This window comes from Ptychodera flava, chromosome 5 (genome assembly GCF_041260155.1).
Source record: "Ptychodera flava strain L36383 chromosome 5, AS_Pfla_20210202, whole genome shotgun sequence".
NCBI classification, from domain to species: Eukaryota; Metazoa; Hemichordata; class Enteropneusta; family Ptychoderidae; genus Ptychodera; species Ptychodera flava.
This window is the reverse complement of record NC_091932.1, coordinates 11,394,212-11,407,587: the sequence shown is the minus strand read 5'-3', so window position 1 is coordinate 11,407,587 and position 13,376 is coordinate 11,394,212. Positions and strand designations below refer to the sequence as shown.

At 36.8% G+C, this 13,376-nt stretch overlaps 2 protein-coding genes across 16 annotated transcripts in view; one reads left to right on the top strand and one right to left on the bottom strand.

Moving 5' to 3' along the window:
* The window catches only part of LOC139133009 (microtubule-associated protein RP/EB family member 3-like), a 67,125-nt gene extending 63,032 nt beyond the window's left edge, over positions 1-4,093 (bottom strand). The window contains exons 1-2 of one of the 11 annotated variants that reach the window (XM_070699386.1): positions 3,982-4,093; positions 1,704-1,866 (exon numbers count right to left, since the gene is read on the bottom strand). The gene's annotated coding sequence lies outside the window, so the exon portion shown is untranslated. Of the gene's footprint in view, positions 1-1,703; positions 1,956-3,981 lie in introns of those variants that run through there. The other 10 variants (XM_070699377.1, XM_070699375.1, XM_070699372.1 and 7 more) reach the window with 10 other exon arrangements.
* LOC139133006 (phosphatase and actin regulator 1-like) overlaps positions 1-13,376 on the top strand; it is a 98,511-nt gene that overhangs the window by 24,900 nt on the left and 60,235 nt on the right. The window contains exon 1 of one of the 5 annotated variants that reach the window (XM_070699350.1): positions 3,212-3,371. The exons of 3 other annotated variants lie outside the window; for them this stretch is intronic. In XM_070699350.1, the coding sequence (XP_070555451.1) occupies positions 3,338-3,371 (34 nt within the window). In that variant the 5' untranslated portion in view covers positions 3,212-3,337. Of the gene's footprint in view, positions 1-3,211; positions 3,372-13,376 lie in introns of those variants that run through there. One more of the 5 variants, XM_070699348.1, reaches the window with a different exon arrangement.

Below are 13,376 nucleotides of genomic sequence, written 5' to 3'. Positions count from 1 at the left end.
ACAGTCTGACCAAAGTTTACTAAAGTGTTAACATACAGATAATCACATGTAGCAAATCAAATATTTCATCAAGGGACACTTCCGGCATATGATTTTCCAGCATTTTTTTCGCCAGGTTTATTGTCCAAATATAAGCTTTGTTGTGATATATTTGAAATGGATGACAAACTTTGGAGCATTCTTCAGCGTGAAAAAAATGAGTGGTACAAATTGATTTGTTTCTGTAGTTTTTATTTTGCTTTGTAGAACAGTGCCATTGCAAAGTGTCGTAGGAAGTGTTTGCACAAGAATTATAGTTGTCATTAACTGTTATATTAATGTGATTTTAGTTCATGTTCCTGTATTTAGGAATACATGTTAACTCAATGACATACTGAATTCAGCTGTCGATATGGCCTGCAATGGTATAAAATACACTCTTGTTGTAAGCTACCAAGTGAGGTTGATGTGTACTATTCCATCAACAAAAATGCTCCAGATTCAAGTTTAGTATAATGGACTCTTAAAACATCTTGATTTTTCAATTATAAAATATCTATGTTCTGAATATGTTTGATGTTTCAACTCAAATGGGACTAGGCAGAGCAAGTTTATGTATGGTACTTAGTTTACTTACAACTAGAAATTCAGTGTGGTTGTTGTATTAAAACGGTAAACTCTGATATAACATTGGGAGAACAATAATTAATGCTGTGAAATGTCAAAAAGTCAAGCCTACGTCATTGCTTTGTTAGCTTTTTGCTCTGTAGAACCATAATATTAATTAAATTTTGAAATTAAAATGCTGATAATGTATCGAAAAGTTATCTTAAGCTGATATTAAAATTTTCAGAAGATACAAAGCATGTCTGCATGAAGTGTGACAAAATGTCAAACCAAGTGAGGTGTGAAAGGAAGGTTAATTTACAAGGATACTTATAATGTGATAATTATCTGCTCTCTTGGAGGGAGGATAAATTACTCATTGCCATAAAATGAATGAAATGAGCGCTCTGATGATAAAGGAAAATTGGAGTTTCATATTTTGCAATTATCAAATTATACAGCCAGCAGTGAAGGCCAGGTCACTGGAGTTGAAGTACTTTGTGTAAACATGTTTTTTCAGCGTCTTGATCTATATCATAGCCAGAGGTAAAAATCAGAAATATTCTTAAATCGCTGTATGTTGAAACTTGCTGCACAGGACATAATTACTGCTGTAGTGATGCGTTTGTATGTTTGTTTGTTTTTTTGCATAAAGTATGATGCTCTCAGAATTCCATTTTCAAAGTACCCTGTATTTTTCTCTGTGCACTGTTCTTAAACAGAAAAACTCACTCTTGTAATCAATTCTGTTCAAAGCACATTCCTGCCAAGTTCATGCTCTGCTTTCAGGTCAATTAATCAGGACAAGTACTGCATAACTTCACTTTATATACCAAATTATCAACTGGACATGTATTAATAGAACATATTTTATAGACTTGACAAGTTCAGGACCCCAAAAATCATAAGTAGAGGACTTTCATTTCAATGACTTGTCTCGTTTAAACAGAGACTGTGTGTCATCTGGGCTGGGGCAGTGTGACTTGCATATGACTCAATAACTTTGATTACTGTCGAATCACAGATATTTCCAGAAATTTCTGAATTGACTGATAGAGTTTTGAAACGCTAGTATTTGAGACAATAAAAATCAACACAGTGAATTTCACTTTCCTTACCTGATAGTGTTTGACTCATGGCCAATTCTTTTTCGGTACAATGACTACGTTGTGGATTTTCACAGACTTGTCATTAAAACAGTCCATGCTTTCTCCATCCCTGCTGTGATTCCTCTCATTGATTTGTGAGTTGTATATCATCAAAGCAAACTCACAAACAACACTGAAAAAAACCCAGACCCTATGAAAGCGATTTACGTTGCAGATTGTGCAATACTTGTACTGACGTACATGGATTCTTGCTCCAGTTCTATCAATCAGACCTTGGGTATCGGGTGCATGTAAACATGCCACTTGCACTGATATTGGCCATCCTTTATCATTTGTGTTTGTGCATTCGGGTTACACAACATATTGAACAAATTGAGAAATTTGATGAAGTCACAGAAATCAAATGAGGATTTTCAAGTGTGAAACCCATCAAGTCAATTGAATTCTGCTTTTGAAAAACAATGTTTACACTGCGTGCAAATCAGTGCGGTTAGGAGGAAGGGCTCAGTGGATGTTTTGAGTTAAATGACCTTTGAATAGTGTTCGTGCGCTTTTCAACTGGAAAATATATTATTGCTTGTACATTCTGTAAAGAGAACCCAGGCGTGAGTTCAATTAGTGTTAAACAGACCAGGTCATCCAGACTTACTGTGACGTCTGAGCAAACAAACTGAATCTGCGTATAGCAGTTTGATACTGCCTTTTGTTTTTCATTGCAACTACCCAGAAGATGTGGTTAATCTTCTAAGCCGTGGCAGTGACATTGCCCTCCTCTTGTGGGATTCGGCAGGTCATCGATTTTCAAAAGTCAATGGCACCTTCAGGATGTGCGTGGGTGGATGTTGTCGGAATGATTCTAACAGCTGCAGTTTGCAGTGATTTGGGTTGTAATGATGTATATTACCATGCCTTAACCACAATGCCAAGGTCAAGATGCTAGGGTGTACCTGAGGTCAAGCGCAGTGGCATCATGACATTTCTCATCTTATATCCCTGCTGTTTTGTTTGTATTCCTTTTTCAAACTTGTTTGTGAAAACAATTTATTGCCTGTTTAATGGGAATCTAAATTTCTCAACAAGCTAGTGGTGTAGCTTGCCAAAATCACTTTCATGTCTTTCCCTTTTTTTTTGTATATATATATATATATATATATATATATATATATATATATATATATATATATATATATATATATATATTATATATATATATATATATATATATATATATATATATGAATGTGGAGTTTGTTTTTCTTTTCAGAAATATTTACCTCACTGTTGATTATTTAAAGTAGTTGAATCTGTTGTGAGCCTCATACTCATTTACCACATTCTCCAATTCCAGGGGAGGAAAGGACAAAGGGGAGGGGGGAAATGGTATGTCAACATGAGTTCACAGGGATGAATTGAGGACATGTTCATGTAATTGCCATAATTTTGTAACCCCATGCTGTGTATAAGGCTTATCACCCATATTTGCATATGACCCTTGACCTACTTAGGCAATCAGCATATCAGATAGCCATCAAAGAACTGTTGAAAGTTTGAAACAATCAGGGATATACGTTGGAAGTGGGGCACGTCATAGTCATACAAGTACCTCTTTATACACATGTACCCCGTCGGATATTCAACCACAAATGATGAAATTATTTCGAAAGAACAGGCGGAAAGGTATGTTGAGTTTTTAAATGGGAGATTTTGTGAGAAATGTGAAGAGATTTCATGTATGAAGTAGGTACGTGGTGGGTTGTACACTTTGGTGAAGTGCTTACACTAGAGGGAGTGATTTCAAGCACCAGAAAGCAAGTAGTCTTGCTGAAAAGTTTCCAATCATCATCATTGTTGTGAATTTTAACAGTGATATTTCCATTGTGGCTCTGATAGGTTTAGTAAATGGGTGCTAATGATTTTATCTGATTCCACCACTGAGGAGTTTAGTCTATCCCAGCAGGGGACATTGTGTCAGAACTTCATGTCAATTTTTATGACCTAATATGACCAGCTTGGGGGATGTTTGTTGATAACTCAGGTCACTTCAAACTTGAGAGTCCCTGCCATGCAGAGGGGCAAAGAGAGATCAACATGATAAGGTGTTTACCATAGGTGTGTTGGCTCCCTACAGGTGCATTACAAAATACTGTACCATTGTTAGGGGTATACAGGTTGTCTCCACTGCTGGGTGAAAAAAAACAAACTGACCTTTCAACCCTATGTATGTTCCTACTTCATTCCTTCATAGCAAAGAAGCCTATGGTATCTTGGAATATAACTGTTACATTACCTGCGAATTTGAGACTTCCGTTCTAATCTAGCGAGGACAGTTGACTTTTGAGTTTGGGTGTTGGTGAGCTGCAGTGTATGACTAGCCTCGACATCATACAGAAGTTGAATTTGATTCCAACTTCTGTGTTAGTTAGTTTTAACTTCTGCATATTCAATTGTTAAAAGTCACCAACCATGCCCAGCGCACCTTTCAACTATCACATTGTATTTCAACCCTCATAATGTTCTTATTTGTGAGGGAGGATTCATTGACAGACAGAATTGGGTTTTAAAGGTTAGATGTAAGCTCTACTGACCAGCCTGCGTGTCTTTGGATCCAGGCTCTGCCCAGTAGCCTGCATATTTTAAGTGCTTCACAAAGTCAGAAAATTGCTTTTTACAGTGGAATGCCTGTCTCCTTTTCCTTGAGTGAAATTCCGAATCGCTGTAATTGTTTCAGCTTGTCAACACACCCTGAAGGGATGGTTTCTGTTGCATTGTTCATGTCGTGTTACTTCATCTAGTCGGCATATTGGACCTTGAGTAGACAAACAGTCCTGATTTGAGCAGGTCAGGTTTCAAAACCATTACAAGATTCATGATCTGTCAAACACATGCGCCTTTTTCGTAAAATTTTCATAACTGAAACATCACGACTATCCATCATTACTTTTTTATGGTGTTTCTCTTGTCCCTGCAGGCCATAAAAAGATTTTAAAAAATGGGCAGTTACTACAACAATAGTCTGACGACAAAAGGTCGATACTTAACTTAGTAATTTATAGCTCCTGAATATTTGCACATACTCCAGCTTATACATCAAACCTAGGTGAACTTTGATATGTGATGTTTGTATTGTTATGAGATCATTGTACATATATACAAACATGGCTGTCAACTGGCCGGAGTTTGTCACCTCAGCCAGTCATTCACACGCTCTGATTTCAAGTTGGCAGTACATCTACTTCATTATCACATGTCAATGAAATCACTCCCTTGACTTAAAAAAATGCTTAAGTGTACAGAACAAGAAGTTATGTCTGGATGATTTTAATGGAACGACACCACGCTAGGATAACTTCCTTCCGCAGCTTCTGATGGCAAAACACAAAGTTTTTTGAGTTCCCAGTTTTTTGCTTTTTTGCCATGAGGAATGCATAGACTATTATTAGAACAGGAAATGAAAGGAAAAGCTTTCACTTTTGTGATGGTTCTTGTGTTGTTCAAGCTCTCTTGTTCACCCAGTCCAGTGGTGTTATATAATTCCAATACACCTATTTGTATGAGAATGTGGTGTTTTACAAAGCTCAGTCTCTGGCCCTTGACCTTTGACCTAACTGCTGTTGATGTAACCTACTTATATATATATATATATAATATATATATATATATATATATATATATATATATATCTATATATATATATATACACATTTTGGTGTGTGTGTGTGTATATATATATATATATATATATATATATATATTATATATATATATATATATATATATAATATATATATATATATATATATATATATATATATATGGTATATGTATGTATGAATGAGAGAGAGAAAACTTCCCATTCGTTTTGGTCATCTCAATACCATTTTACTGATCCCGTAATTTGAAATGTACGTTATTTCTGTTGATGGCTCCGAAGATGTATCTTCACTTTCCTCCTTCACTCACCATCTTAAAAAAAAACTGAAAGACTGGAGAGTGATAAACTTTGATACAGGAAATTAATGTGAATGGTTGTCCTCAGTTCGTCCCAATCACGGCAAAATTAGATCACAGTTTTAATGGATGTAGCAGTATGACACAAACATGTAGTAAACTTGTTATGAATAATCTAGTGTGACAGTTACGGTATTGACAAGATAGGCCTTTCTCAGAAGGAGGTCAACACAAGCTGTCTCTGTCTTTGGCAGTGTGATGGCATTCTATCCCTTGTAATCTTTTATCTAGGGTTGATAACAGGCGTTTGTCTGATGCATCGGTACGTGTGCCAATAAGGTTAAAAAGAAAACAGAAAAACACATTGATAGTGTCATGATATCATTGATGCAAATAACTAAAAGGTGTCATTAAGTAACTGCTTTGCTTGCAAATTTAGAATTCTTTTAGGAGTTAGTGAATTTTCTGTCATTTTTCCTTTTCTTAAGTAAAGTCACAAAATTCAGCCCACTTTTGTTGTCCATTATCACACCATTATGAATAATATTTATGTTGAAAGTATCAAAAAAGGTGAGAGAGAGACAGAGACAGGGACAGACAGACAGGACAATGTTTGAATTCCCTTAGACTTTGTCCTACTTCTTGAAGTTATCTTTTTGCCACGGCAAGGACATTATCCTTGAATCAACCATGAAAGATGTTTTTAATCATTTTGACAAATGCATCAGCTTTAAATCTATCGTCCTTGTAGCCATGAAAGTTTGATGACGACAAGTGCACTCAGTGTTACTGGAGCCGCTTTTCTGATTTGGGAATTGTCTTGAAATACAAAAACGCGAATACATCTGATGAAATTTGTAGTGACTGTGAATAACTTGGTTATTAACTTTGTTGATGTGTAAGTGAATTCTGTGTCACTTCATGATCCTCATGGGAGATTTCATGACATGTTTTGTAAATTTTTTGCTGCTTTAATTAAACAGTATACATGTACGTGTGTACACGTCAAAGATGACATCAGTAAGGGACCGTCTCAGATTGTCGCAGAAGTTCAAAAAGCGAAATTTATTCGTTTAGGGGGGAGGGAGGGGGTTTGACCTCCATTCAATTAGTGAACTTCACTTTCGCACTTTTATTTTCGTGTGTTTATTTTAAATTAAAGAAAAACTGCACACTCGTGCCAACAAATTTGTAACTGTTTCCATCTCGTTTGTGCCCCAAACACAATTTACCGATAGGAACATTGTATCCTAAACATTTCATTCATCAAATTATACAAAGACAAAAAGTATCATTTTTTTTTAAATGTGCTATTTATAAGCGTCTGCTCTAACCACTAAATGTCTTTAATCTCACTTGCTATGCACCTGGTCATAGTCGTTTCAATATGATTGAACATGCCTGGGCCCCCTTGTCAAAGTTTCTCGCTTATTTACCGCCCCTACCAAGTACAAATTGCGTGTTCACAAAGACAAACAACAGCACAAGAGATGCAAAAAGGGAAAGTAAAATAAAATGAAACTTTTATGCAGTAAAATGCCCTGTTAGTACTCAAATCTGATCGATTACTTTAATTGAAATGTGGCAAGGGGCATACGTCTTTAGTAGCTATAGCAAAATGCAACATTGTACTCTCAGGCGGACATGAACATTTCGCACTTTTGAAGTTTCGTTTAGGGGGAGGGAGGAGGGGGTTTTGATCTAAACGAAGAAATTTCGTTTCTTGAACTTCTGCGACAATCTGAGACGGTCCCTAACTAAGCTGTGACTACTGTGGAAACTTTTGAACTAGCCATACCTGTCTTGGACCAATAAAGGATTTCATACAATTTTAAGGGCCGGTTTTTTCACAACTATGGCTTTAATATATATCAACAGCCAGTTCTTGTTCTATTGCCCAAAGCATGTTGAAACACCTGCAATTCAGTTTGTCAACACAGCGTGTATATGTGAAAATTATACTGTTTATATTGTAACAGTTGAATTTTGAATTGTAATCTAGACGTGAGTTCACTTGTCAACAATAACAATTGCAGTTTACACATGTACAGACTGAGTTGACAAGCTGGATACTGTGTATCTCAACATGTATTGGGGAATACAACAAAAAACTGCAGTTGACATACACAACAGAATTGGTGAAAAAATCCCTAAGAGTTACAGCCGCTGGCCCTCTTATGAATCCCCCTGATATTTATACCAGTGTTTTAAAAGTAAAGACAGATCACATTTGACCTTCATACTTTTTGGTCAGTGTTCTTGCTGAGTCAGTATCATAACACCCAAATGACATATTCTGTAAACAAAGAAAATTTGACATGCACATGTATTCATATCAAAGACTGCTGCAGAGAAGTTGCAAGACATTACTGAATTGTCTTCAAGAGTTGTGGCATCTTTCAAGTGGTGGATGTGCTGGTGTAGGTAGATGAATGGTTAAGATATTGAATATCTGTCCCAGTATATCATACATGTACGGTATACATTACACATACATGCTTTGGTTATTGTAAAACTGAGAGAAAAAAATTCTTAATATTTTTCTGGCAGACACTGGAGGTGCTTGATTAAACCATGACTTAATCAATTCTTCCCAATTGTTTTGTGAAATGGTAAAAAGTTAAAAACTGAAGTTGGGATTCCAAGATAATATTCTCCATTCTTTCTGGCCTCACCTGCAATAAACTATAAATAAATGATGTTGATGATGATGTTGATGATCAGAGAGGCACATATTCCTTCAGATCGACAGTAGTGCCCTCTTACCAAAGGAAATAATTCTGTATGTTTTCCTGTGTGTACAGCTCTTCTTGTTGACTCAAGGTGTGAGTTTTTAGTCCCCACGGACACCGTCCGGGGGGACTTATAGGTTTGGTCATGTCCGTGCGTCCGTCCGTGTGTCCGTCCGTGCGTCCGTCCGTTCACGCAGATATCTCAGAGACGCCTGGAGCGATTTCGTTCAAACTTGGTACAAGGATAGTACCCTACCTCATACAGATGCACGTCGATTTGTTTCACAATGCGATCAAATTTGGCGGTGTTAGAGGACTTTTTAGTTTTCACCTCCATAGACTCCCATGTATAAGGCAGTCAGTCCATAGACTACCATGTATAAGGCCGTCCATAGACTCCCATGTATAAGGCGGTCCATAGACTCCCATGTATAAGGCAGTCCATAGACTCCCATGTATAAGGCAGTCCATAGACTCCCATGTATAAGGCAGTCCATAGACTGCCATGTATAAGGCGGTCCATAGACTCCCATGTATAAGGCAGTCCATAGACTCCCATGTATAAGGAAGTCCATAGACTCCCATGTATAAGGCAGTCCATAGACTCCCATGTATAAGGCAGTCCATAGACTCCCATGTATAAGGCCAAGAAAAATAAAAATTTAGTTTCTCATAGTATTCATATTGCAAAAAGGATGCAGTGACACAGTTTTTAGTCCCCACAGATAAAGTCCAGGGGGCTCATAGATTGGGTCATGTCAGTCCGTGAGTCCATCCATGTGAGTCCATCCGTTCACGCAGATATCTCAGACACTTTGACAAATGTCACGTGACCTTGGTGACCTTTGACCTCAAATATACATATTTGTCCATAACTCAGTAATCACTAATGCTACACCCTTCATATTTGGTATGATGGGACAGCTTATGACGCCACATATTGTTCCTCATTAATTATGTGCATATCTAATTTTGAGCGAGCCAATAGAGCCAGAGGTCTGATTTTTGGTTTGTAGGGATAACTTAGCAATACAATTTTTTTGACAAAATGTCACGTGACCTCAATGACCCTTGACCTCAAATATACATATTTGTGCATAACTCAGTAACCACAAGTGCTACTCTTCATATTTGGAATGAAGGGACACCTTATGACGCCACATATTGTACCTCATTAATTATGCGCATATCTAATTTTGAGCGAGCCAATAGAGCTAGAGGTCTGATTTTTGGTATATATGGATAACTTAGCAATACAATTTTTTTGACTAAATGTCACGTGACCTTGGTGACCTTTGACCTCAAATATACATATTTGTCCATAACTCAGTAACCACAAGTGCTAGACCCTTCATATTTGGTATGATGGGACAGCTTATGACGCCACATATTTGTTCTCATTAATTATGCACATATCTAACTTTGAGCGAGCCAATAGAGCTAGAGGTATGATTTTTGGTATGTAGGGATAACTTAGCAATACAATTTTTTTGACAAAATGTCATGTGACCTCGGTGACCTTTGACCTCAAATATATGCATATCTCAGTAACCACAAGTTCTTTACGCTTTGATTTTGATAGGATAATAGACCTTAAGATGTCACATCTTGTACCTCATTTATTATGCACATATGTATTTCTTGGCTGGCCAATACAACTAGAGGTCTGATCTTTTTTCTGATTTAGAACCATAACTTATACATGCCTCTTGTTTCAAATTGGGAACAATGACATAGACCTATGTGTCCATAGATCTGAACATATACACTCCAGTGATACTTCTTAATGACCTCATTTCCCTGCCCCATCAAGACTAATACTCCTATTACAAGTGGGGACTATGTCATTGACAATGACTTGTTGACTTGTAAATCAAATCATGAATATTTCCTCCCTGTTATTGAAATAACCTTGTTTTCTAAACAATCACCTGCCCTGTGTTTCCTGAACTAACAATTGAACTGACATGTCTATCTGTCAGAGGAACTGAATATCCAAGAAAAATGAAATATGTAGGTGTCTGAAGTACACTCTCTGTGTGCTCAGCTCAGGGGTGATAATTTGCCAACGCAAAATACATAGAACAGTAAAGAATAGATGAAAGATGTGAATAGAAAGTGAGTTTATACTACACTTACTTAGACTGGTAAATTTATCAACATTGAGCATATTGTCAACTGAACTAATTCAGTTTAGTGATTGTAAACTGAATTTTCTGAGAGAAAAACTAATAATTACATATCTGCTGAAGTATTTCTCAGTTGTGTGTTGTCCAGAGAAAAATGTAACCTGAATATTGTTACTCGTCGGCATTGTACTGTGCGCTTTGTATCAGGTGACCTGTACCCTTCATTATGGCTGGTCGTTTCATCTGACCAAACAAGAACAACATATTGCAAACTATTAAACGGGAGATCAGTATCAAGTTTTGAAATACTGTTTCAGCTGACATGCCAGTAGATGACAATGATACAAACACAAGCCCATTAATTCTGTCACGACTCTGTACTGACATGTCAAAGGTTCCATGTAAGGTTTGTTTTGGGTAGGGCAGACATGCTTTTCTCTCAAGTGTATTATAGTGGTGATAAAGCTGAGAGTTGAGGCCTTTTCACCCTTTTTCCAAGTCAGTAGGCTCATTTAAGCCTTTGAAACAAAGGGTCGAACGATTTTTAGGACTATCAGGTGACAATCCAGAGGGTTACAGGCTAATATCCGGCGTACATTCTCATATATGATGAGCCAACAAAAATTCTGGCCTACTAGTATACCTACAACGTTGGTATGTGGCTGTTGGCGCCCAATTGTTGGAATGCATTTTTGCGTTACAGCGTTGTCAGCTTTAAAAATAGCATGTCCGGTGCATGTCTGTGATAAACCCTATTTGTACATATTATGTGATTTTGGTGTGAGTAGTTTCGATCCAGCCAGTAGCCATGTACCGGTATGGTAGATATAATACCAATCATGACATACCTTAATATTAACTATTCAACAAGGAGACATACTTGAAACTGATAAAAATGTTCTCTTGTTTCGAATTCATTATTTCTCACCCTATTCATCACCTAATTTTGGTTCCTCTGTGTTTTTTCAACATGATGGGCAGAATTATGTACAGGGACACGGGTAATAAATATCCAATCATTTGTACTTTGACATTTGGATTTTTTCAACCATTGTGCTGATAGATGTTGATCACTGTTTCTTGCATGAACCAGAAATTGCAGTAACTGTACACAACATTGAAATGTTTATTCTATCTCAAAGCAGAGTACGCACGGCTAGCGTGTAACCCTATAAACACCAGAGTTTGACCTAACCCTACAGTTTACACTAGTGGTGAGGGTGGACCTGTGTGTCAGGAAATGGGTGAAAACAGGGGATAGTTGTGATCACATATGTCATAAATTGGCGCTTACACAATATTGACCCTAAATATCTTTTCATGTAGGTCAAAACCAGTGAAACATAGCAGTTCCCATATGTTGCATTTTTTAAACTAAAACTTGAATAATATATACTGTTATAGTTAGTGACCAAACCTGTCATGACATACAAAACCAAATAAGTGAAAATATGTATAAATTTGGCTCAATACCACTTTTTTTCACAACTGGAGGTTGTGATATAGAGGTGGTTTCAACCGGTGTTTGATGTCGTCCATTTCCGTAAACGACAAAAAGTCAAAAACTGCTGAACAGACTGCGTTGATATTTGATACCGATACATAGACTGGTTCCAAGGTTCCAATTCCGAAAAATGGAGCCAAACGGAGCGGCGGTTAGATAGTTTTGGGAAATTTCTAACCCCCTTTTTAACTAATTGATTTTAGGGGTCTTTCATATATGTAGTTTTGGAATGTACACCAATCCTGCATTGTGGACTGTTTTATGAGTTGTGGAACAGAAATGAGGTTTTGATGAATGTTAGAAATATGCAGGATGACTGATTCGAAGTATAAGAGATTTCTATGCTCTTTTGGGCATCAAAAGCATTAAAAAAAAACATATTTCATAGTTTAGATTCTCACTTTTGAGATGACCCTAGGCATTTGTTAAGTAAACATCCTTGAGTCAATATACAGACTTTGACATTCCAGAGATTAAGTATCCACAACCTCACATGTTACAGTCTTTCACTACAATGGTATGGCCCAAACCCATTGTTATCGATGGAGAGTGTGGACCTGTCTACAGGAAATTGGGGTGAACAGGTTAGACAATGACGTTACAAGTTGTAGGTTAGTTATCAAGGTAGCACCAGCATAGAGTCCTGAGCATCTGTCCATGTGTTCTCACAGCAAATTACAGGGAAAAAAATTATTTGAGAAGTTTCTCTCCTTTAAATAGAAAAGAAGTATATTACAATTTAAAGCTGTCATGGATGGATTGCTCTCAAATGATCTGAAACACAGTTATTGCCCATTAGCAACAAATCTATAGCAAGATTTATGTAAAGTTCATGAACTTACACAAGGTATTAGACAAAAGATGACCATGACTTTGCTACTTTTCAACATTTATTTCAATCAAATTTCCCAGCTTAGTGTATAATTTTGTAATCTTAATTACTGTCAACTTAGCTTTACTAACTTATTCTAACCTCATTATTCTTACACTAGTGTTATACCTTATAACCACAAAATTTCAAGAGATGCATATATGATTGTCACTTAACAAACAATTTACAAATATGTCTTCTGCTATTTCTCCATATACATATACATGTCTCTTTTCTCATAAAAATGAGCTTAAAATCGCAATGTGAAAAATAGTCTTTCAGCTATATGTTGCTCATTGACTTCGTGGTCTGTCTAATTCACAGTGAGTGTGGTTGTTGATAAATGCCGATAATACTAGGCGGTCATTATGTCCAAGCGCCATTGGCGGTATTTTTTAACATAATGACCATAGGTCATTATCACATCTGGAAGTTGTGATATAGGGTTAGCTTCAACTGGTGTCAGACAGACTCAGTGTCCATTTTCCGTAAACGACA